Source organism: Salmo salar, chromosome 13 (assembly GCF_965601325.2).
Source record: "Salmo salar chromosome 13, fSalSal1, whole genome shotgun sequence".
Classification (NCBI taxonomy): domain Eukaryota; kingdom Metazoa; phylum Chordata; class Actinopteri; order Salmoniformes; family Salmonidae; genus Salmo; species Salmo salar.
Window position 1 is genome coordinate 44,327,571 of NC_138303.1, and position 25,702 is coordinate 44,353,272.

General features: G+C 41.3%; 2 protein-coding genes across 3 annotated transcripts; one reads left to right on the plus strand and one right to left on the minus strand.

The window, feature by feature from the left end:
* Positions 1-1,775: 1,775 nt before the first annotated feature.
* LOC106567039 (glycoprotein-N-acetylgalactosamine 3-beta-galactosyltransferase 1-B) lies at positions 1,776-21,711 on the plus strand. Of its 2 annotated transcripts, none has more exons than XM_014135857.3 (6): positions 1,776-1,996; positions 16,248-16,424; positions 16,874-17,009; positions 17,840-18,001; positions 18,297-18,799; positions 20,152-21,711. In XM_014135857.3, the coding sequence occupies exons 2-6, from the start codon at positions 16,341-16,343 to the stop codon at positions 20,485-20,487; spliced, it is 1,221 nt and encodes a 406-aa protein (XP_013991332.3). In that variant the 5' UTR covers positions 1,776-1,996; positions 16,248-16,340; the 3' UTR covers positions 20,488-21,711. The 2 variants fall into 2 exon arrangements, with proteins under 2 accessions (XP_013991332.3, XP_013991333.1); XM_014135858.3 differs by lacking the exon at positions 1,776-1,996 and adding an exon at positions 8,341-14,307.
* Positions 21,475-25,253, minus strand: LOC106567040 (uncharacterized). The gene is made up of 7 exons (XM_014135859.3): positions 24,846-25,253; positions 24,133-24,276; positions 23,769-23,868; positions 23,202-23,234; positions 23,007-23,060; positions 22,312-22,390; positions 21,475-21,819 (listed from the first exon to the last, which is right to left on the minus strand). The coding sequence occupies exons 2-7, from the start codon at positions 24,244-24,246 to the stop codon at positions 21,801-21,803; spliced, it is 399 nt and encodes a 132-aa protein (XP_013991334.1). The 5' UTR covers positions 24,247-24,276; positions 24,846-25,253; the 3' UTR covers positions 21,475-21,800.
* Positions 25,254-25,702: the final 449 nt, after the last annotated feature.

The following is a 25,702-nucleotide window of genomic DNA, read 5'->3' on the forward strand; positions in this document are numbered from 1 at the left end:
TACACTGACTCTGACATTTGTCGGATGTGGCATGAATTGCAAACTGTTACGGACTACAAAGGGAAACCCAGCCACTAGCTGCCCGGTGACTCGAGCATACCAGTTGAGCTACATGCCTTTTATGCTCACTTCGAGGCAAGCAACACTGTAGCATGCATGAGAGCACCAGCTGTTCTGGATGACTGAGTAATCACGCTCTCAATAGCCAATGTGAGCAAGACCTTTAAACAGGTCAACATTCACAAGGCCGTGGGGCCAGACGGATTACCAGGGCGTGTACTCAGAACATGCGCGGACCAACTGGCAAGTGTCTTCACTGACATTTTCAACCTCTCCCTGACCGAGTCTGTAATAACCACATGTTTCAAGCAGACCACCATAGTCCCTGTGCCCAAGAATGCGAAGGTAATCTGCCTAAATGACTACCTCCCCATAGTACTCACGTTGGTAGCCATGAAGTGCTTTGAAAGGCTGGTCATGGCTCACATCAACACCATCCTCCCAGAAACCCTAGACCCATTCCTGGTATGGCAACTGCTCGGTATCTGACCGTAAGTCGCTACAGAGGGTAGTGCGTACGGCCCAATACATCACTGGGGCCAAGCTTCCTGCCATCCAGGACCTATATACCAGGCGGTGTCAGAGGAAGGCCCAAAAAACTGGCAAAGACTCCAGTCACCCAAGTCATAGACTGTTCTCTCTGCTACCACACGGCAAGCAGTACCGGAGTGCCAAGTCTAGGTTGGTCTAAAAGGCTCCTTAACAGCTTCTACCCCCAAGCTATAAGACTGCTGAACAATTAATCAAATGGCCATGCTACTCGCTGTTTATCATCTGTGCATAGTCACTTTATCCCTAGCTACATGTACAAATGACCTCGACTAACCTGTACCCCTGCACATTTACTCTGTACCTGGTCCCCTGTATATTCTGTAGTCTCGTGATTGTAATGTAATTCTACTGTCTTACTTTTTATTGTTATTTAGTAAATATCTATATTTCTTGAACTACACTGTAGGTTAAGTAAGCATTTCCCATTTCATGCCAGCTCCACTGCATTTTCCACTGCATTTTTTCACAGACTGATTTAGACCTGGGACACCAGGTATGTGCAATTCACTCAACAGAAAACCAGCAGGCTCCGGACCTTGTAGAATAAGATTTGAATGACCCTGGTCTAGAGAGCTAACAACATTCTCAGCTCAAAATCACCTCCACCATGGGGCCATGTTCACATCAGCAAACCGCCCACATGATGCGATACACTCTGTCTGCCATCTGCCTGGTGCAGTTGAAACTGGGATTCATCCTTGAAGAGCACACTTCTCCAGAGTGCCAGTGGCCGTCGAACGTGAGCATCTGCCCACTTGTTAGAATAATTTGTATGTGTTAGAATAATGACTAAATTGTTCCACTCTTAAATGGTAGGATAGGGGGTGATAGGTTTGAGAAACATTGGAGAGGTTTCAAACCAAGAGGGTCATAAAGGGGGAGGGGAGGTGAAAGCCTTGAAGAATGTGGTAAACTTTATGGTTCTTTGTGGTGAGTGGAAAAGTACTGGTTGTTTGAGAAGGGAGTGGTCTAAAGATAGGAATATGTGTGTGGATTATAAAAGGACTGAGTCCTAATTTTTGACTTTAGAACGTTCTCTGAATAAACTGTACAGACCTTTTGCAGAAAGCTGAGTCCTTGCCTAATTATTATTAACCCAGTGTCTTACAAACCTTGGGGATTAGTCAAGGCTTATTGATTGGTAATTATTAGCATTGGGATTCGAAATCCCCGTAACAATTGGTCCTTCGAGCGGATCTCATATACCTGTTGACTGTCGTTCCAGGGGACACTGAAAACTGTGCACAGGCGGATGAAACATCCGTAAAAAACAAAGTCCTACCCTCTAATATTGAGGGTTAATTTCAGGCCAGTGGCGAACTGGAACATGAGAGTAAACGGTGATGAGAGCTAACCAAAATTATACCTCAGATGCAAAGAAAAGGTCAGTAATCTTCATTCATTTGTTTGGGGGTTAAGTTAAAAACAAACTCGCTTAAAAAATGTACTTTGCATTAGTCAAAATAGAGTGGGAAAATGCTTGATTCTTAAACCAAACTGGAGTGAATGGTATCTGGTATACTGTCCATAGAATCTAACATAGAGAAAGTTTAATTACAAAAGTATATATGTTAGTGGTGGCGGCATTGGGTAGCAGATCATTGAAAGGAGTGTAACGGAATCGGACGGGTCCGTAATGACTCGTATTAGTTGAGGCCATTACTAAAAATAAACTACCCTGGGTTGAAAGAGATTCAGAAAGAGGTATTAACACCAAAAACCTATGGGACAAAGGAGTACTATGAAAACGTAATATAGAAGGCGAAATATAAAGTAATAACGATTGGAAATATGAGGGTAACCTAAAAATAGAGTGTGTGAAATGAGATATTAACTGAGTCAAAAGTCATAAGAAGTGTTAAATCGTATGTGTGTAAGACCTAATACTCTATTGTCTATAAGTAGTGATAGAAATATTAATCATCCAGACACATAAACATTAATTTGCTCACGTGTGAGACTAATATTCGATAAAAGATCACCTCTATAGATAGGTTTAAACTAGGTCAGAGACGTAATGGTATGAATATAGATCGCCTATCAAAATACGTTACAGAGGGATAGTGGAGATCAAAGGGAGGAAAAAATAATAGGTCTGACTATTCCGAGAGGGAGGAATTAAAGGTTAACCTCTTACATCTAGACGTTCCGCTAGCGGAACACCTGCTCCAATATCCAATGATGGGCGTGGCGCGAAATACAAACTCCTCAAAAATCCAAAAACGTCCATTTTTCAAACATATGACTATTTTACACCATTTTAAAGACAAGACTCTCCTTTATCTAACCACATTGTCCGATTTCAAAAAGGCTTTACAACGACAGCAAAACATTAGATTATGTCAGGAGAGTACCCTGCCAAAAATAATAAGACACACATTTTTCAAGCTAGCATATAATGTCACAAAAACCAAAACCACAGCTAAATGCAGCACTAACCTTTGATGATCATCAGATGACACTCCTAGGACATTATGTTATACAATACATGCATGTTTTGTTCAATCAAGTTCATATTTATATCAAAAACCTGCATTTTACATTAGCATGTGATGTTCAGAATTAGCAAACTTCCGGTGAATTTACTAAATTACTCACGATAAACGTTCACAAAAAACATAACAATTATTTAAAGAATTATAGATACAGAACTCCGTTATGCAATCGCGGTGTCAGATTTTAAAATAGCTTTTCGGCGAAAGCACATTTTGCAATATTCTGAGTAGATAGCCCGGCCATCACGGCTAGCTAATTTGACACCCACCAAGTTTGGCCCTCACCAAACTCAGATTTACTATAAGAAAAATTGGATTACCTTTGCTGTTCTTCGTCAGAATGCACTCTCAGGACTTCTACTTCAACAACAAATGTTGTTTTGGTTCCAAATAATCCATAGTTATATTCAAATAGCTCCGTTTTGTTCGTTCGTTCAGGTCAGTATCCGAAGGGTGATGCGCGAGTGCATTTCGTGACAAAAAAAATCAAAATATTCCATTACCGTACGTCGAAGCATGTCAAACGCTGTTTAAAATAAATTTTTATGCTATTTTTTTCATAAAATAGCGATAATATTCCAACCGGGCGACGTTGTATTCATTCAAAGACTGAAAGAAAAACATGGAGTCGCCTCGTGGACGCGCATCTCCAGTGTCATTGTTCCCTGCCTGACCACTCACAAAAACTCCTGCTGTTTTTCGCCCAGAGACTGCAGAGACGTCATTCCACTTTCTGGTGCCTTCTGAGAGCCAATGGAAGCCTTAGAAAATGTCACGTTACAGCAGAGATGCTGTATTTTTGATAGAGATGCCACAGAAGGAGAACAAATTGTCAGACAGGGATCTTCCTGTATGGAATCTTCTCAGGTTTTGGCCTGCCATATGAGTTCTGTTATACTCACAGACACCATTCAAACAGTTTTAGAAACTTTAGAGTGTTTTCTATCCAAATCGACTAATTATATGCATATTCTCGTTTCTGGGCAAGAGTAGTAACCAGTTTAAATCGTGTACGTTTTTTATCCGGCCATGCAAATACTGCCCCCTAGCCCCAACAGGATAAAGGGGTCCTACAATTCTAAATCAGTTAGCTTAATGATAATCTATGACCATCTTAAAACAACTCCATATGTTAGCTTAGTAGAACCCCCCCAAAGGCTTTTATTTAGAGGTATTAATCTGACTATTCTATCGTCATTGATTTGATTTACTTATTTCAGCAAATTTGGGGATTTCTGTATAGTGGTCTAATGTTGGTGGGGCATTTTACCCTGTTTTAATGTTACTCCCGAATCACTATGATCAATAAAATAGTTTTTCTTGAGTCTACTTTAAACAGAGCTGAGATTTACTCAGAATAGCCTGAAGCCACAGGGCTCTTCTCACAGGCTGTCAAAGCTATGCCAATCCCCCAGAAGGAAAACCGAACCTAACAGGTGAAGACTGGGGTGGTGGTGGGAGCAAAAGAAGCAAACGCATACTACTGTAGCAGTAGCAGGATGTGGTCAGCTTAAATGGACCGCCAAATAAGGTAGGCGTGATTGTTACTAGCATCTAATTGGTGTAATATCAGCTGATGGGTCAGCTGAGGCAGGCACTCCAGTTCCCTTTCTGAACTGGCTTCGCTTTATTTGTGTAACGTTAATGTTACTCCTGAATCACTATGATAAATATAATACCTTTTCTTCAGAGTATTTTTTTTACAGAGATGAGATTTACTTTGAAGTGCAAAGTGTAAGAATAGGCCTACAGGTAAAATCAGTCATTGATACAGACATGGTGGCCTAGCAGGAAAATTGGAATATCATAAACCAAGAAATTGTGAGTTCAAATCCCAGGTGAGGACATGTTCAATAATGTTTCAATCCAATTAGCAACATATTTTCATGTGAATATTCTAAAATGTGCATCAAAACAGCTTAATTTTCCCACCAAAGAAGCTACTTCATTAAATTGACTTAAAGAGCTGTGCGTGATGACGTAGTGCACATAAAATAACCTTTGCAGTTGAAATTCCCATTAAAAATACAAGTTAAATGGGTTTCCGTCATATTTTCAACTCTACTGATGGTTTGTCACAAAACATGTTGCGTTATGTAGCGAATGTGCCAACTCTGGCCTTGGCACGTGCGCTCTAGCCAACAGCTTGCAGATACATTGCGGGTATAGCCTACATGATGAGATTATTATGGGATAAAAAGCAAGATTATTTGTCAAACGGCAGCCAAGCATCGATGATCATGTCATCAGAATAAGAATAATATTTATTGGAAAAGAGCATCAACCTCATCACCATGCACATTCATCACAACTTATTTTATATGTAGCCTATTAAATGGCATGCTTTCCCGAGTCTCAGTGGGAGGATGACACAATATCATCACGTGGTTCCAAGTTTTTTTCCAGTTTGATTGTTATTATGTCAATATTTGCGCATAAAGGAGTATCGACCACCATTTCGCGCATAATTAATTTTACCGACACAAAAAGATCCCACCTTGTCTAGCGTATTTAGTTTTGTTGACATTTGGAAAGTTTATTGACATATTACCTGTTTGCATCAACCCTGTCGTGACATTTTTTATCTGACATGTACTTTACTCGCATAAAAAGGTTGAATGGAAACCTGGTTACTGTAATCATGTATGTCAAAGTGTGTAATATATGTAAGTTGAAAACACTATGTTAAAAGCACTGTTTGTGTGTGTGGGTGTCCCTAGCAATGCCAAAAGACAAACAGCTGTGCCTGGATCAGTGGTTCACCAATCAGGGCCTTGATGGGCTTGGCAACAGTAACAAGGGGTGATGTGTGATGAAACTAAGGTGTGTTTGCCCTGGGTAAAATAAAAAAATTGGGGGGAGAACGTTTCTTAGCAGCCATCAGCTGACGTCCCCGGGACAAACCGGGAACTAGACAAACAACTCCAAGGGGACCATGAGACAACATGCCAAGAATTTCCTAAAAACAACCGGGAACTAGACAAAACCTCCAGGGGACCATGACGCAACGTCCTGACGACTTTAAGCGACCATGATATCCTGGGGACGTCCTAACTACTCATTATTGTTTGCAGGGGAGGCTAAATAAATTCAGCTTGGCCCCCAAGATTGTCACAAACTTGTACAGATGTACCATCGAGAGCATTCTGTCGGGCTGTAATGCCACCTGGTACAGCAACTGCACCACCCACAACCGCAGGGCTCTCCAGAGGGTGGTGCGGTCAATCCAATGCATCATTGGGGGCACACTGCCTTTCCTCCAGGACATCTACAGCACCCAGTGCCATAGGAAGGCCAAGAAGATCATCAAGGACCTCAGCCACCCAAGCCATAACCTTTTCACCCTGCTACCATCTAGAAGTTGGAGACAGTATAGGTACATTAAATCTGGGATCAGGAGACTGATAAACAGATTCTATCTCCAGGCAATCAGACTGTTGAACAGCCAACACTAGCCAGCCTCCGCCCGTTACCCTGCCCTGCATCTTAGACACTGTCACTAGCCGGCTGCCACCCAGTACTCTACCTTGCACCTTTGAGACTGCTGTTTACATATTGTTTTACCCATTTTATATGCATATACTGTATTCTAGTCAAGGCTCATCCAATATATACTGTCCATACAGTCTATTCAAACCATTTATACACATATACAGTGGCAAGAAAAAGTATGTGAACCCTTTGGAATTACCTGGATTTCTGCATAAATTGGTCATAGAATTTGATCTGATCTTCATCTAAGTAAAACAAAATAGACAAACACAGTCTACTTAAACTAATAACACACAAACAATTATACGTTTTCATGTCTTTATTGAACACACCATGTAAACATTCACAGTGTAGGGTGGAAAAAGTATGTGAACCCTTGGATTTAATAACTGGTCGCCTTTGGCAGCAATAACCTCAACCAAACATTTTCTGTAGTTGCAGATCAGACCTGCACAATGGTCAGGAGGAGTTTTGGACCATTCATCTTTACAAAACTGTTTCAGTTCAGCAATATTCTTGGGATGTTTGGTGTGAACCGCTCTCGAGGTCATGCCACAGCATTTTAAATCGTGTTGAGGTCAGGACTGACTGGGCCACCCCAGAAGGCGTATTTTCTTCTGTTGAAGCCATTCTGTTGTTGATTTACTTCTGTGTTTTGGGTCGTTGTCCTGCTGCATCACCCAACTTCTGTTGAGCTTCAATTGATGGACAGATAGCTTAACATTCTCCTGCAAAATGTCTTGATCAACTTGGGAATTCATTTTTCCATTGATAACAGCAAGCTATCCAGGCCTGAGGCAGCAAAGCAGCCCAAACCATAAGGCTCCCTCCACCATACTTTACAGTTGGGATGAGGTTTTGATATTGGTGTGCTGTGCCTTTTTATCTCCACACATAGTGTTGTCTGTTCCTTCCAAACAACTCAACTTTAGTTTAATCTGTCCACAGAATATTTTGCCAGAAGCACTGTGGAACATCCAGGTGCTCTTTTGCGAACTTCGGACGTGCAGCAATAAAGTTTTTGGACAGCAGTGGCTTCTTCCGTGGTGTCCTCCCATGAACACCATTCTTGTTTAGTGTTTTACAAATCATAGTCTTTAGCTGACACTCTAGGATTCTTCTTAACCTCATTGAGCATTTTGCACTGTGCTCTTGCAGTCATCTTTGCAGGACAGCCACTCCTAGGGAGAGTAGCAACAGTGCTGAACTTTCTCCATTTATAGACAATTTGTCTTACTATGGACTGATGAACATCAAGGCTTTTAGACATACTTTTGTAACCCTTTCCAGCTTTATGCAAGTCAACAACAATTCAATCGTATGTCTTCTGAGATCTCTTTTGTTCGATGCATGGTTCACATCAGGCAATGTTCTTGTGAATAGCAAACTCTAATTTTGTGAGTGTTTTTTTATGGGGCAGGGCAGCTCTAACCAACATCTCCAATCTCGTCTCATTGATTGGACTCCAGGTTAGCTGACTCCTGACTCCAATTAGGTTTTGGAAAAGTTATTAGCCTTGGGGTTCACATACCAACCTACACTGTGAATGTTTAAATTATGTATGCAATATAGAAAAATATAATAATTTGTGTGTTATTAGTTTAAACACACTGTGTTTGTCTATTGTTGTGACTAAAACGAAGAACAGATCTAAATGTTATGAACAAATCTATGCAGAAATCCAGGTAATTCCAAAGGGTTCACATACTTTTTCTTGCTACTGTACAGTACCAGTTAAAAGTTTGCACACACCTACTCATTCTAAGGTTTTTTTTAAATTTTTACTATTTTCTACATTGTAGAATAATAGTGAAGACATCAAAACTATGATATAACACATATGGAATCATGTAGTAACCAAAAAAAGCATTAAACAAATCAAAATATATTTTATATTCTTCAAAGTAGCCACTCTTTGCCTTGATGACAGCTTTGCACACTCTTGGCATTCTCTCAACCAGCTTCATGAGATAGTCACCTGGAATGCATTTCAATTAACAGGTGTGCCTTCTTAAAAGTTAATTTGTGGAATTTCTTTACTTCTTAATGCGTTTGAGCCAATTACTTGTGTTGTGACAAGGTAGGGGTGGTATACAGAAGATAGCCCTATTTGGTAAAAGACCAAGTCCATATTATGACAAGAACAGCTTAAATAAGCAAAGAGAAATGACAGTCCATCATTACTTTAAGAACTTTGAAAGTTTCTTGAAGTGCAGTCGCTAAAACCATCAAGCACTATGATGAAACTTTCTCTTATGAGGACCTCCACAGGAAAGGATGACCCAGAGTTACCTCTGCTGCAGAGGATAAGTTCATTAGAGTTAACTGCACCTCAGATTGCAGCCCAAATAAATGCTTCACAGAGTTCAAGTAGCAGACACTTCTCAACATCCACTGTTCAGAGCAGACTGCGTGATTATCTAGGAAATGAAGTGGAATTATCTAGGATAATTATCTACTGAGCCGGTAGACCATACAAGCTCACAGAACTGGACCGCTGAGTGCTGAAGCGCGTAGCGTGTAAAAATCGTCTGTCCTCAGTTGCAACACTCACTACCGAGTTCCAAACTGCCTCTGGAAGCAACATCAGCACAAGAATTGTTCGTCGGGAGCTTCATGAAATGGGTTTCCATTACGGTGCAGCTGCACACAAGCTTAAGATCACCATGTGCAATGCCAAGCGTTGGCTGGAGTGGTGTAAAGCTCTCTAACATTGGACTCTGGAGCAGTGGAAACGCATTCTCTGGTGTGATGAATCACGGTTCACCATCTGGCAGTCCGACGGACAAATCTGGGCTTGGCAGGAGAACGCTACCAGCCCAAATGCATAGTGACAACTGTACACTTTGGTGGAGGAGGAATAATGGTCTGGGGCTGTTTTCCATTGTTCAGGCTAGCCCCTTAATTCCAGTGACGGGAAATCTTAATGCTACAACATACAAGGACATTCTAGACAATTCTGTGCTTTCAACTTTGTGGCAACAGTTTGGAGAAGCCCTTTCCTGTTTCAGCATGACAATGCCCCCATGCTCAAAGCGAGGCCCATACAGAAATGGTTTGTCAAGATCGGTGTGGAAGAACTTGATTGGACTGTACAGAGCCCTGACCTCAGCCCTGATGCATATTCTTGATATCATTTGAAATGAAACACTTTGACGTTTCTGGAAATGTGAAATTAATGTAGGAGAATATAACACAGTAGATCTGGTAAAAGATAATACAAAGAAAAAAAACATGCTTTTTTTACCATCATCTTTGAAATGCAAGAGAAAGGCCATTATGTCCCATCCTGACCCTTGTAAGAGGTCATTTTCTATTGTAGAGTGGTCAGGCGTGACAGGGGGTGTTTTTCTTGTTTTCTGTTTCTATGTGGGTTTTCTAGATTTCTATTTCTATGTTGGGGTTATTGGGATGATCTCCAATTAGAGGCAGCCGGTTCTCGTTGTCTCTAATTGGAGATCATATTTATGTAGGAGGTTTTTCCTTTTGGTTTTGTGGGTTGTTAATATTTTGAGTAGTGTGTTTTCTCTCTGCGTCACGGTTTGTTGTTTTGGTATTTCAAGTATTTGGTGTATTGCATTACGTTTCGCGGATTAATAAAGATGTGGAACTACAAACACGCTGCGCCTTGGTCCGATCCTTTAAACAGCCGTGACACATTATGTATTATTCCAGCCCAGGTGCCATTTAGATTTTGGCCACTAGATGGCAGCAGTGTATGGGCAAAGGCTTAGACTGATCCAATGAACCCTTGCATATCTGTTCAAAATGTTGTATCAAGACTGCCCAAATGTACTTAATTGGTTTATTAATACATTTTCAAGTTAATAATTGTGCACTCGCCTCAAACAATAGCAGGGCATTCTTTCACTGTAATAGCTACTGTAAATTGGACAGTGCAGTTAGAGTAACAAGAATTTAAGCTTTCTGCCCATATCAGATATGTCTATGTCCTGGGAAATGTTCATGTTACTTACAACCTCATACTAACCACATTAACCTTCGTTAGCTTGACTGTCCCGTGGGGAGGACACTGATCCTGTAGAGGTTATTAAATAAGTCAAATACATTTTTAGCAAAGATAGGCCTACGTTTGCATCTTTAAAGAAAACGTGTTGGATTGGATCTCTCGATTTGCTATGCTGCATTTTTTTAATAAGAAATAACAGAGATGTGCTTTGGAAATAGCAACTTGGATTAAATATGACGATGTTGTCAAGGCTCAGGAGAAGACCCAGATGCAGACCGTAACAAAAGTTTACTACAAAAACAGGAGGGCAGGCAAACAACAGGCAGAGTTCACTAATCCAGAGCAGAGTCCGAAAGGTACAGAACGGCAGGCAGACTCAGGGTCATGGCAGGCAGAGGTCAGTAATCCAGGGAGGTGTAACAAGGTACAGAACGGCGGGCAGGCTCAGGGCAGGCAGAGTGATCAAATGGACCTTTAAATACTTGATTGAGATTAGTAGGCTAGCCTAGAAAGCCGCCCCTATTTCAACATAATTCCTACTCTAGAGCAGAAATGCTTATTTCGATTTCACCTCCGAAGAATGACGCAAGATACTTACACATGTTTACGAATTGGGGGTGGGAAAGAATGTTGTGGTGATTTCCATGTGGAGTGGAGAAACACCAACAAATAAGGAATTGACAGCTGTCAGTTTAGCTAGCTAACATGCTAACCTTAGCTAGCTATATTGCTAACCTTATTGAGCTAGCTAATGTTCTGTTGTTGCTGGGTTTTTTTTACTACACCGTATTCAAAAGATTAGCCAGCTGGCTAGGCTGGTTCTGGAGCTGGTTTTGTCATAAGCATTTAGGGAAAACTTCGCTACAGATGGAAACCAGTATATTTAACTTCGCCATCTATTGTTATCGCCAAAGTTTTAGCATCTTCCATAAGTAACATGCGTTTTTTTCTACAGGTACATTGTAATAGACACGATGCAACCTTTCGGTAGGTAGGCTGCTGGCAGGCTTCGGCTGCGGTACAGCAAAGCCTAGTCAGCCAGTGCTCATGGTTTTCAAAGGGGAAGTGAAATGATAGGCTACAATGACTTTGCTCATGATGCACGTCACAAATGACATGTAACAACACCCTGAGAAATTCGGACATGAAACACCAATACAAATGCAACAACAGCACAACAATATATAGTGAACAAAAATGTAAGTTAGTTACAGATCATATAAGGAAATCAGTCAATTGCAATAAAGTCATTAGGCCCAGAGCTATGGATTTCACATAACTGGGCAGGACTGCAGCCATTGGTGGGCCTGGGAGGGTATTGGCCCACCCACTGTGGAGCCAGGCTCAGCCAATCAGGATCAGTTTTTCCCCACAAAGGGGCTTTATTACAGACAGAAATACTCCTTAGTTTCATCAGCTGTCCAGGTGGCTGATCTCAGACAATCCCGCAGCTAAAGAAGACGGATGTAGAGGTCTTGGGCTGGCATGTTTACACGTGGTCTGCGGTTGTGAGGCTGGTTGGACATACCGCCAAATTCTCTAAAACAATGTTGGAGGCGGCTTATGGTAGAGAAATTAATATAAAATTATCTGCCATCAACTCTGGTGGACATTACTGCAGTCAGCATGCCAATTGCATGCTCCCTCAAAACTTGCGACATCTGTGGCATTGTGTTGTGTGAGAAAACTGCACATTTTAGAGTGGCCTTTTATTTTCCCCAGCACAAGGTGCACCTGTGTCATTATCATGCTGTTTTATCCACTTCTTGATATGCCACACCTGTCAAGTGAATGGATTACCTTGGCAAATGAGAAATTGTATTTTTTTTATTTCACCTTTATTTAACCAGGTAGGCAAGTTGAGAACAAGTTCTCATTTACAATTGCGACCTGGCCAAGATAAAGCAAAGCAGTTTGACACATACAACAACACAGAGTTACACATGGAGTAAAACAAACATACAGTCAATAATATAGTAGAAAAATAAGTCTATATACAAAGTGAGCAAATGAGGTCAGATAAGGGAGGTAAAGACAAAAAAGGCCATGTGTCACAGTTGTCTAAAGGATCGGACCAATATTTATTAGACTGTGAAACTTTATGCAATACAAAATAAACTGAAGGACAAAACATCAAACCGTGACGCAGAGGAGAAACCAACACTACTCACAAAATCTAATCACCCACAAAAACAGGTGGGACAAACATCAGCTTAAATATGACCTCCAATTAGAGACAACGACGTCCAGCTGCCTCTAATTGGAGATCATACCAAACAAGACCAACATAGAAATACAAAACTAGAAACTGAATGTAGAAATACAAAACATAGACATCACCCCCTGTCACGCCCTGACCTACTCTACCATAGAAAATAACAACATACTATGGTCAGGATGTGACACCATGGTGGCGAAGTAAATACAATATAGCATGTAAAACACTGGAATGGTAGATTTGCAGTGGAAGAAAGTGCAAAGTAGAAATAGAAATAATGGGGTGCAAAGGTCCAAAATAAATAAATAAATAAATGCAGTAGGGGAAGAGGTATCTGTTTGGGCTAAATTATAGATGGGCTATGTACAGGTGCAGTAATCTGTGAGCTGCTCTGATAGCTGGGAGAGGGAGATAAGTGTTTCCAGTTTTAGAGATTTTTGTAGTTCGTTCCAGTCACTGGCAGCAGAGAACTGGAAGGAGAGGCGGCCGAAGGAGGAATTGGCTTTGGGGGTGACCAGAGAGATTCACCTGCTGGAGCGCGTGCTACAGGTGGGTGCTGCAATGGTGACCAGCGAGCTGAGATCAGGGGGAATGCTCACTAACAGAAATGTAAACAAATTTGTGCACAACATTTGAGAGAAATAAGCTTTTTGTGTGTATGGAACATTTCTGGGATCATTTATTTCAGCTCATGAAACCTGGGACCAACACTTTACATGTTGCATTTATATTTTTGTTCCTTGAATTTTCTTTTGCAGGTGCATGTTCATTATAGGATAGACACTTGTGGTTTAGCTGCACCAATCAAAGCAGTAAAGTGTGTAGTTAATTAAGCAAGACTATAGTGGTCAAACAATTCATCTTGGGGTGATGGAGAGAGCAGCGTTGCCAACCGCAATCATATCACATAATTATACCATTTATAAATGGTATAATTTCGTGATTTAATTGCTGTATGTATATATTTAATACAGACTAGCTCCAAAATAAGTGAACATTGAGAAATTATCCAATGGATTATGTACATTTTCTGACTATTGGTTTGAACAAGGTGATGCGCAGATTCACTGACCTAAAAATAATCTTGAATTGCGAAATAACCTACACTTTTTTTTCAAGTGATCTTTACCCAGGCTTCAAAAATCCTTTTAATTCTGTGTAGCGTCTCCCGCAGGCTGATCCTCTCAACCGCAAGGAGGCCACACGCAGTACAATTTCAACAAATCAAATGCTGCGGTTTCAGAGATTAGCCCGTGATGCTGAAGAATGTGGATTTTACAGTAGGGTTTCTCGTGTTGTCTTTTATTTTCCGAGCGATTGAATACACGGGGGGCCTTTGCAAACTTAAATATAGGACTGACCCACTCTTTCTGTTGATGGTGTAATGTTCTATGCCGTCGGTTAGTCTCGAAATGTATGAAAAACAATAGGCTTTTGGAATTCATTGTAGTCTAGATGCACTCAACGTAGAGGTTTTCCTTCTCACGTTGGCTACAAGCGACTCTGATCAACAAACACAGGTAATGATGATATTGATATTTTGGGACACAATAACTGGTGATAAAGAGATGTAATGTCTTTTGTCTGATTGGAAAGCTATGGTTTTAGCCAAATGATTGACGGTGATGATTGACTGTGATAAAATCATAGCCGTAATTAGCGTCACGGTTATGTTGTCTTGATGGTCTCTGTAACATTGTATCAATGAATCTCCATTCAAGACTGGCTACCGTTGTAAAAATGGCAAATGACAATGTTATGAATATAATTGTATTTCATCTCTGAAGAATATAAATTCAGAAGAATAGGAATCCTGCAATGAATCTAAACTCTGCTTTTAACTCTCATCAATAATAGACAGAAGATAGTGGTTAAATGACGATAGCTCTAAACTGTATACAATGTTGCCCCTGTGTTATTATTGTGTTGTCACTGTGTTGGACGTGTTTTTCCGTCCTGTGTGCTTTTAAGGCAGGCAGGCAGGCAGCACAGTCTGTCTGTTAAGGGGATATGCTTGGCCTACTTAGTGTACATTTTTAACTTCCTCGTCCACGATTAGCGGTCTCTAACCTCAATATAACCTCAACACTACTAGAGTGAAACAGCAAACGGGAGTGGCCAATTTGCTATAATGCAATCCATTGAGCTACAGCAGAATTTCAGAAGTGACATTTAGAAAGACATTTCAGAAGTGCAATGGAACTACAGAGACATTTGCCACTCCTGTTTGCTGTTTCACTCTAGTAGTTTCACTCTCATTTAAAAGTTATTTATACAACAAGAGGATAGCCTTATCTCACTAGGACAGAGATTGGCAATTTAGATGGGGATGGGTGCCACAAAAAAATCTGAACTCATCATGGGAAGCTGCATTGGCTCAAGGGTCTGCATACACACATCCATACCCACACATGTAGTCCGAGCTGGCTCTACCATTTTGGGGGCCCTAAGCTACATTTTGTTTCCCACACCTTGAGAGCAAAACATTCTCTACACATTTTGCCATGGGGCGTATAGAAAACATTTAAGTTTTTAAAGCATTTAGCTGCAAATCTACATATTTTGCAATGGGGTAGAGAGTTGATTTTGCTATTTTATATCTCATTTCATGCAATTCTACTCATTTTTCCATGGGGCGGAGAGAAGAATTTGCAGTTTTACAGCTAATTTCCTGCAATTCTACACATTTTGTCATAGGGTGAAGAGAAATGTTTGTCGTTTTTAATATGAAGAGTCACAAATACAATTAATGGGTGCCCCCCAGTCGGTAATTTCACCATGATTACTACAAATTTAGATAGAATTCCTGTAGACTAATTTACCAATCTCAAAAAGGTTAGCTGATGCACAACCAAATTTTGAAATCGCACCTTGTGTATTCTACTATTCTAACTCTCAACAGTAAGTTGAAACTCCGACTGAGTTCCCCAAAAATATTGATCCGTAGAGATACTCTGGTTAAATAAAAATGCCCCAGGGCAGTGATTGGGGACATTGCCCTGTGACGGTTGCCTTTTGGATGGGACATTAAATGGGTGTCCTGATTCTCTGTGGTCACTAAAGATCCCATGGCACTTATCGTAAGAGTAGGGGCGTTAACCCCGGTGTCCTGGTTAAATTCCCAATCTGGCCCTCATAACATCATGGCCACCTTTCAATTGGCTCATTCATCCCTCCTCCTCTCCCCTGTAACTACTCCCCTGGTAGTTGCTGTAAATGAGAATGTGTTCTCAAGTCAACTTACCTGGGAAAATAAAACGAAATAGAGCAAGGCCCCTGACTCGGCCTTCAGTGTGTATAATACAGACAGTTGGACAGAACTATCATGTTCCATGCAAGATAAGTAGAGGATTAGTATCAGCTATATTCTGAATATTTTGAGCCTGACGAAAACAATAGGTGAAGCAAATGGTCGACATATGTTTCCTGCCTTTTCAATCCTGTTGCGTTCCAATCTCAGAAAGAGATGCTGTAATTGGAGTGGACCAGGAACTACCGAGAGGAGGAGGAGGAGGAGGAGGAGGAGGAGAGGGAGGAGGAGGAGGATATCACCATGAAAGGTCTGAGTGCCTCCAGGTTCTGCTTCTACTTGGGTTTTGTAGTGGGGACCCTCAGCCTGTACCTCTTCCTGCGCCAGGTGTGTACCCATCTATAATCTAGTGGCCTTAAACACCCATATCAACTATTCAGGTAGCCATATATTATTACAATAATATACTTCTGTAATTATTATTCAGATAGCCGTATACACCTGTAATTACGGTACTCTCTCCCTGCATTAGTGCACCTACGTAGTGCATCTGTCGTTACTGTTGACTGTGTTGATGTTTGATGCTTGCTATGCAGTAGAGGCTGCTGAGGGGAGGACGGATCATAATAATGGCTGGATAGGAGTCAATGGAATGATATCAACCACATGGAAACCACGTGTTTGATGGTTGATGCCATTCTATTGACTCTATTCCTGCCATTATTATGATCCGTCTTCCCCTCGGCAGCCTCCACTGCTGCTATGGTGTCATGATGTTATCAGTCAGTAAACTTTTTTAACTTGTACCACACCATATTTATAATGTGAACATACAGCTATGGTTTGAGAGGAGCATGGAGCTCCCTGTGCTGGGAGGGGTCCAGGGCAGCTCAGTAGCAGCGGTGGCAGAGGAGAGGCAGGCCAGTGTGGCGAGAGCAGCCCTCATCAACCTCAACGTCCCACACCACACAGGTACACAGGCCCAATAAGGCCAGGACCCATCCCAGTGAAAGGAAATTGAGTGCCTCTGAAGATCTCATAAATCTGTGTTGAAGTTTGAAAGATGTGTGTTGTGAACGTTTTGTATTTTAATATCGAAAATGAACCTCTTGGCTGCCACAATTATTAAGACACTTAATTATGAAAAAGACTCTTTCCAAAACATACATCTACCCATGTAAATATGAATAATATACAGTGTCCCTCCATAAGGGGAAACTGCACCACTGTTCTTACCCAGTGCCTTTGTTATTGTTTTGTTGGTAAAATCAACTTGTGGAGCCTCCGGCTGCTTGGTAAAACAAATTGCAGTACATATTCTGCTCTTCTATTGCTCGTGCAATGATGTCAGTGGGGGAAAAAAACAGTGTTTGTTGTAATATCATGGAGGTTCTACCAATTAGATGGGCAAACAGCAGTTCCTACATTCATTTTTGGACTTAGAAATTATATGATGTGTACCCATTGATTCTTGTAGAATATATATTGTAAATGCCTTATGAGCTTAGTTCAACTGTCGTTAACCCATCAGAACACGAAATATAAGCTTGTTTTACGCCAATGTTTGTAAACAAAGTACATGTAAAAAGCAATATCTAGCCTCAAAACATGGTTAAAACTATAATTTTTATATCATGGATGTTCCTCGCATCTATAGCTCTGTCTATGAATTAGCTAAGCTTTACCCTTAGTTTTTTACCGAAACAGTGGTGGGGACAACGCTTTGTTATTGTTTCTACTGCTGATTGCCGCTTTAAGGATTTCAGCTTTAAAGTTGTTTCTAGTGTGGCTATGATTTTCAGGTGACTACAGTCGCGTGGCAGATGAGTTGTACCAGAAGGTGCGCATCCTGTGCTGGGTGATGACAGGTCCCAGTAACCTGCAGACAAAGGCCCGCCATGTCAAGGCCACCTGGAGCCGCCACTGCAACGTGGTGGTCTTCATGAGCTCTGTCGATGACCCAGGTAGGTACCCAGCCAGGTAGCCTAGAGAGTATTGAGGCGGGCTGCTTTGAATCCCATGACCAACGGGAAACATCTGGTCCTATATAGATGCTATCTCGTGCCTTGTTTCCCTGGTTGAAAGTATCCTATATAGATGCTATCTCGTGCCTTGTTTCCCTTGAGTAAGGCCCGTAACCCTAACTGCTGTGATGCACAATGGCTGACTCTGTGCTTTGTGCCTGACTGACTGTGCTTTGTGCCTGACTGACAGTAGGAAAATGGAGAATAACGCATTCTTCTTCTTCTTCTTCGCCAGACTTCCCCACCGTAGGGCTGGGGACAGGGGAGGGCCGCGACCAGCTCTACTGGAAGACCATCCGGGCCTTCCACTATGCCCTGGAGCATCATGGGAACGAAGCCGACTGGTTCCTCAAGGCAGATGACGACACCTTTGTAGTGGTGGACAACCTCCGCTGGGTACTGTCCAATCACACACCCGAGGAGCCCCTCTACTTCGGCAAGCGCTTCAAGCCCTACGCCAAGCAGGGGTACATGAGTGGCGGAGCGGGGTATGTGTTGAGTAAGGAGGCTCTCAGGAGGTTCGTGGAGGGATTCAAGACCAAGGTGTGTACTCATACCACCTCTGTGGAGGACTTGGCTCTGGGACAGTGTCTGGAGAAGATGGGGGTTCTGGCCATGGACTCGAGGGATACGTTGCAGCGTGAGACGTTTCATCCATTCGTGCCGGAACACCACCTGACTGGGAAGTTTTCCAAGAGCTTCTGGTACTGGAACTACTGCTACTACCCCATCGTAGAGGTCAGTCACTGCTGAGCTCTCTCTCTTTCTCCTTCTCTTGTTGTCCTTCATTTTGTTGGCTTTCAGTTTCACTGATTTATAAGATACAAGCCAGAGCTCACCTTGCTCTTAGTCTCTCTCTCTCTCTCTCTCTCTCTCTCTCTCTCTCTCTCTCTCTCTCTCTCTCTCTCTCTCTCACACACTCTCTTTCTCTCTGTCATTGTCTCTGTCATTCTCTGTTGCTGTCTCTCTCTCTTTTTCTCTCTCTTTCTCTCTCTCTCTCTCTCTCTCTCTCTCTCGCCATCTCTCTCTCTTTCTTCCTTTCCAGTCTCTCTCTGTCTCTCTGTAGTACCTCACTATCTTACTAGTATAAGACTGTTTAAGATGAACCCAGATAATAGATTACCGTTGAATTGGTGGTCAAACTGGGTCAGGAAGACAGTTTTCCAAGAGCTTGAACATGTTTTCTCTTAAAATCCTTTAATTCAATTAATGGCCATCTGTACACTATTGTGCACCAATTGGATATTTGTGGCTCAAGGGTTTTTTGTCTATTAAAGTGTAGTTAGGGCATTTTTTGACCAGGGCATCACTGTCTCTGAAACTAGGTATAATATATGGAATATTGACATTTATTTTCGATGAGCAGCCTGAATATAGGCTACATGTTATGTAAAGGATATATCACAGTGAAAATGACAACGTTAGATGTCTGTCCTTCCACAGCCTTCATAGATTGAAAGAAATTACATTAAAGTGGATGATTGCTAAAGTGGATGATTGCAGTGGAGACAATGCAATGTCCACAGTAGGAACATTTGCCATTTTCTTTCTGCAGATAATTGTGCTAATTCATTGTGCTTTGCAATGCAAATGAGACAAGTTTATTATGAGTCTATCAGGCAGGGACCACTAAGGCACGTGACAATACACCTGGGGGTAAACAAGTTATTTGGGAGTCTTTGTGGAGGAAACATAACCAGTGTTTCCTCTGCTTAACAATGACTGTCGGTAGTGTGTTATTAGGTTTTCCCAGTCAAATATACTTGCAGGCATGTCAAATAGACAGTGAACACTCCAAAAGTCCGTTTTAAACAGATGTTTAAGCTATCTGATGTACGCTACAGAGGAGTAGGCGTGTGTGTTCTGAGCTGTATTGCTGTGTGTGTGTGTGTGTGTGTGTGTGTGTGTGTGTGTGTGTGTGTGTGTGTGTGTGTGTGTGTGTGTGTGTGTGTGTGTGTGTGTGTGTGTGTGTGTGTGTACGCGTGTGCATATGTCACAGGTGTATGTTTTACGGGTGGGATTCTGTCAAAAGATACAGTGGGAGGCCATATAGCATGTTTTATAGTGGTCGGTTTGCTATTTTCCCCCAGGGTCCCCAGTGCTGCTCAGACCTGGCAGTATCCTTCCACTATGTGGACGCAGAGCTGATGTACACGCTGGAGTACTGGACCTACCACCTCCGTGCCTACGGCTACAGATACCGCTACAGACCTCCACTACCGCAGGGCCTGGTGGAGCGGCTGGCCCAGCCGGAAAGGGCCACTGTGGGGGCAGCTGGTAGAGGGACAATCCCAGCTGGTATTCTTGTCGTTGGTGGTGGAGACCAGTCCAAAATGGAGGCAGTGTCATATAAAGGGGCTGCGGGGGGAAGTAAAATCCCCATGGACAACAACAGGACTGCAGTCACACAGGAGAGACAGCAGTGATTCTCATTGGGCCGAAGCCTAACTTCCACTTAAGTGGAACGTGAACGTGGTCATGCGTTGGTGTCAATGGGTCTGTTTGATTTGAAGCGTTTGAATGTGTTTTTAAGGTGGTAACGGGAGTGTGTTGTTGTGTGTGGTGGAAACAGGACTTGTGAAATGGTCACGCCAGGAACAGGTTCGATATTTCCTACATTGTGCACAAGTTCCACCACAGTTCAGGTTTGATTGGTTGGAGGGGATTTATTCATCCATATACTGCACAACTTTTTACTCGAACGTGTTAACTGTTTTTTATCGATATCTATTGCTGTTTTATCTGAGATTCTGTTTGAATTCCAATGGTATGCCGTTAGTGACCATGTATCTGTATAAACTTCTAGATCATTTACTTCATGTAGCCCACGCTGCATAAAAACATTCTGACCTGGACATTTCCGATAGCATGATATCAAGCATTTCTGTGTCTTACAGTTGATTCGGAAAAAATCATCATTTCCACAACTAACAGTGCTCCTGTATTCCGTTCCGTTATTGACCGTCCATAACTATTCAATTCTATATTGGTATTGCACTTTTCGAGAGATATGAAGGGACCTTTATATGCGTGCACTGAACAATGGTCGTTTCTTAACGTTGTCGAATTTCCGTCAGAATATGAGGTTTTCGACGTCAGGTCAAGCTGATAGAGCACATTTTTGAATGGTATTACATTGCTCTGTGGTGTAACTAAGTGTGAGTGTGTTTCATGTCAAATGTAATACCCATATGTTTTTAATATCCACTATATTCTAGATAATCTGCTAAGCAGTTGAATGGCCTTAAAGTGGGGTAGATTACACTTACTATAACTACAGTACTAAAGTATTTTTTGGACAGTACTACTTAATGTTCATTTTTGGTTACATATTCAAAGTGCCGGATGGAAGCATCTTTCTCGTTGCTATGATTTAAAATGTTGTAACCAAATATCTTTCAGTTAATTGTCAGTATTGTTGCCACATTTTATTATTTATTTCATTTGAATCACAAACATATGGTAAAGAAATAGATCTTATCAGATGGGACTGTTACGGATATCTTTCAGATAATACATTATATAGCAATTAGTTACTATGACAACCCATCAGGGCACATGTTACAGTAGCAGGTTGATTTTGGTCAGTTTAAATTCCATAGATGTTTTCGCAAAATACTTTTGTTTTGTAAAATAAATAGTTGTCTTTTTCTGTGTTGTATAATAATAACTCCAATCTTCTGAAAAGGGGTTTTGCCTTGGCTGGATGTTAGGGATGGGTTCTGGATGACTGTCTTGTCTACAGCCCACGCCGAAACCTGGATCAGACAATAACAGTGGATTTTTAGTTATACATTTACAATCAGTAAAGTTTCATGAATGTGTTTTTAAAGCTTCTAGTATTGTTTAATTATCGCAGAACATGAGAAAATATGAAGCACTTGATAACTTATTGTTATTCAATGTATTCTACACTCTTAGGGGGAAAAAAGGCTTCCGAAATGGTTCTTCTGCTGTCCCAATAGGAGAACCCTTTTGGGTTCCATGTAGAACCTTCTGTAGAAAGGGTTCTACCTGGAACCAAAAACAGTTCTTCAAATGGTTCTCCTATGGGGACAGCCGTAGAACCCTTTAAAGTTGGAGATACCACCTTTTGTCTCAGAGCGTACTACATAGAGAGATGAGCTAACGCTGATACATTTACTGTATTTAAGGCATACATGGAAACCTACGTAGCATAAAATGCACGCAGTCTACTAAATGATATGGGAGAGAAAATGCCTCACACACACACACACACACACACACACCTCAGTCTGCACTTATTGAAGAATAAGCCTCCTCTTCTTGTCTCAGGGTATGCCTCCTTTCTCAAAGGACGCATGTTACCTGTTAGAGAGAACACACATTGAGTCACTGAGCTGAAAAATCTCCACTGCACATTGGATTATTATGGAGGTATAGATGAATTAACCTTTTACTGCAGTGGACTAAATCAGTGTCACACAGTGTTTCTTGGTAGTCTTAAACACATCTACATTAAAACAAAAGTATACACCTCACACACATGGTTATGGACTTAAGAAAAGAAGACACCTGGACCATGTCAGATATAGAGTTGAAATGTATTACATTTTGAGTTTGCATCCCAATACTACTCTTTATATACATCACAGAAGACTGAATTATAACAAAACCGCTTGACATAGAAACACTGGATTTTCAGCGTAAAAAAACAGGTACTAATTATGAAATTATGAAAAATATGAATAACATTCCACCATGAGGCCACTAGAGGGCGTTTTGGTCATTTGACTGCAGGTAATGTATGCCACTTAGCAGATGCTTTCATCCAAAGCAACTTAAAATATGATCGCTGTATGAATGAGCCCATGACCTTGGTGTTTATTGCTAGTACCACACTCTTATCAACTGAGCCACACAAGCTGAGCTGCAGAGGACCATTAGATTAGATTCTCATGCCCAGCCACCCACCCACACTCACCTTGTTCCAAGTTTCTTCTGCCCATAAGCCCAACAAAGACATCATCCATCTCTCCTGTGACAAAAACGTTTAAATCATTATCAAATGCCGGTGTTCGCAGTATATGAAATTAAATTTGTCGTTATTGTTCTATTAAAGTTAATAACATTTCTATTGATATGTAAAACAAACAGTAAATCAATGGTTATTCCTTACTTTTATGCGGAGAGGGAGGTAGGTCATAAATATCTGTGAAAAAGCAAGTCAATTGTAAAAAATGCGTAAAACCCAATAAAAATGTTTATTCAATAAAAAGTAAATTAGTCCTGTGAATAAAGTAATTTCCCTGCAGTGAACTCCTGCTTCAGCACTGAACATATTTGAGTAGATAAAGACTAGGACACATTGTTAATTTAGTCAAAACAGAGAAGTCTCAGTGACACAGTATCAGTATAACCCCCTCTATACATCATCACAGATTACTCAGTGCATGAATTGGGCAGGAGCTCACCAGAGCTGAGTACCTGCACCTCCAATTATCTACGGCTTGATCTCCCATTCCTCTTACAGAATAGTAGCTCAAAACTATAGTGGCGCTCCTGCACTTAAATATAAACAGTACTGGCACCCAAAATTAGTACAGGAACCTATTTCAGTCCAAGTCAAGCACCGAGACAACTGTTGTCTGCTGAGGGTCTTAACTTTGATTGATTGATTGATTGATTGATTGATTGATTGATTGATTGATTGATTGTAAGATGCAGAGACAGAGCTGAAGCTTACCAGCGCCCCTTCTCCCCATCAGCCCAACGAAGCTGTCGTAATCCAGGTCGTTATATCTCTTCAGAATGGACCGCTTGAGCTTTTCAAGACCTGGAGTATCCTGTAAAGACAATGATGATATGTCATTAATAAGCATCGTTTTTCTTCCATTCGTAGACATGAAATCAGTCCCCAAGAAAATAATAATAGGGATGACACGTGAACAAGGTTATCTTTCCGCAGATGCGGCTTTAATTTGATCAGATCCCTACAGTAATTTGCTTTGAATTCACAATTATGTTTTAAACCATTATACTCAAAACATTTTTTTTAACGTTACCATATGAGGGTTAAATAGATACGGTTGGATGAGAAACTTCCTTACCTCTGAGTCAGCAGTTGATCTGTGTGCCCCAGCAGCAGGCTCCTCGCAGCTGGACTGGCTTGAGCGGAGTTTCATGACGAGGAACAGAGTCACCAGTAACAATCCGTTTTTCATCTTCTTAACACCACCTGTAGCCTAGACAAGCTGTGATGTTGGGTTGACAATAATATCAACATTTAGAGATACATTTGTTTGACGCATTACAATAAACAACTTCCAAACTGCAAAATGCTTCATTAGAGCTCAGCTGAAACCAGCAAACGCGCACCAAATATGAAACGGACTTGACACATTGAAAATCCACAATGAATAATAGACTAGAAGACTGCAACAGCAGGCCTAAACATTCGTTTCTCTTCTAAAATGTAGTGATAACTGGTTTTAAATTGTGCGTAATGCGCACGGAATGTTTGCCATTTATTATGAAATGAAAGGCTATATTACTAAACCTTGACAGTCATTTGATTTGTAGATATGTTTTCCGAATAGGCTACAACAATTACGCTATCATGTAGGCTATAGGCCTATAGAAAAAGTCCGAAATGTTTTTGTTGTTCAGCTTGCAGACAAAGTTGATTCGTTGAGTCTCCAAATGTCCCTGCAAAACGCCCGCCATCCAATTGCTGGACAAATACATTCTGAATAACTTGAAATAGACTCTATAACAAAAAAAAATACGGTACACATCTATCAAAAAATATATATATATTTACCTGTTTTCCGACGTGGTAATATTCGAATTGGAATATTATGTTAGAGACAGCTGGAGAAGACCGTGCGCGCGCCCGGGTGCAGATGCTTAGTGGTGAGAGCGAAACGATGATACGGAAAGCTCCTGCAGTGCAACGACGAGATCCACGAGGACAGAGTGATGTGTACACTTATCTGTTTATTAAATCATAGCTGTGTATCTGCGCGAGTCCAATCAGCTTCAGAAACGTAGGAGGGGTCTCGACGTCTTATATCACATTCTCGTGTATCCTCATAGTCATACCACTGATGATGATGATGATGATCAGGATGTTAAAATGGAGCCAATGGCGCCTAGCTGTCATCCGAAAAAAAGAACACCATGATCCATTCAGTGTCCCCAAACGTTCCACGATCCTATTCTTTGATAGGCGACATTTACACAAATCTGATTGGTAGGCTTGTGAAGTTCAACGGATGCTGGTCTTATGACTTCAGTTGGTTTTCTTATTTTCAAATGGTTGTGGTAAGGACTGTAGGCCTATCCATCGGTTGGAGTTGATTCATATTTAGGCCCAACGGTTTCATTTTTCAACAGGTTGGGACCAACATTTCAAAGACAGTACCACGTGGAACTGTATTGCTCATTATCTCTCTCGTTGACTGACTTGAATACTGTTTGCTCTGCCCTAGTTCACTGCAAAATAGTTTGTCTCCTCGTGGTGCGCTGCCGTCTTGATTGCTTAATTGTAATGGTCATTGACGAGAGCCCAATCCATCTAGGAAGTCATTAGGCGACAGAGATAGGAGCTGCCACAGCAACATGAGACTACATGGATGGATGTCTTGGAGAGAGCAAATTGAGCGCCTGCCTACGTGC

Bases quoted from the DNA above. Each gene is read 5' to 3' on its own strand.
- LOC106567039 (XM_014135857.3), top strand. From the start codon at position 16,341: ATGAAAGGTCTGAGTGCCTCCAGGTTCTGCTTCTACTTGGGTTTTGTA. The intron at 17,010-17,839 runs GTACACAGGCCC...TATGATTTTCAG, and splicing joins CAACGTCCCACACCACACAG to GTGACTACAGTCGCGTGGCA. The intron at 18,800-20,151 runs GTCAGTCACTGC...ATTTTCCCCCAG, and splicing joins GCTACTACCCCATCGTAGAG to GGTCCCCAGTGCTGCTCAGA.
- LOC106567040 (XM_014135859.3), bottom strand. From the start codon at position 24,246: ATGAAAAACGGATTGTTACTGGTGACTCTGTTCCTCGTCATGAAACTC. The intron at 23,235-23,768 runs GTAAGCTTCAGC...GCTTTTTCACAG, and splicing joins GATGGGGAGAAGGGGCGCTG to ATATTTATGACCTACCTCCC. The intron at 23,061-23,201 runs GTAAGGAATAAC...TTTTTGTCACAG, and splicing joins ACCTCCCTCTCCGCATAAAA to GAGAGATGGATGATGTCTTT.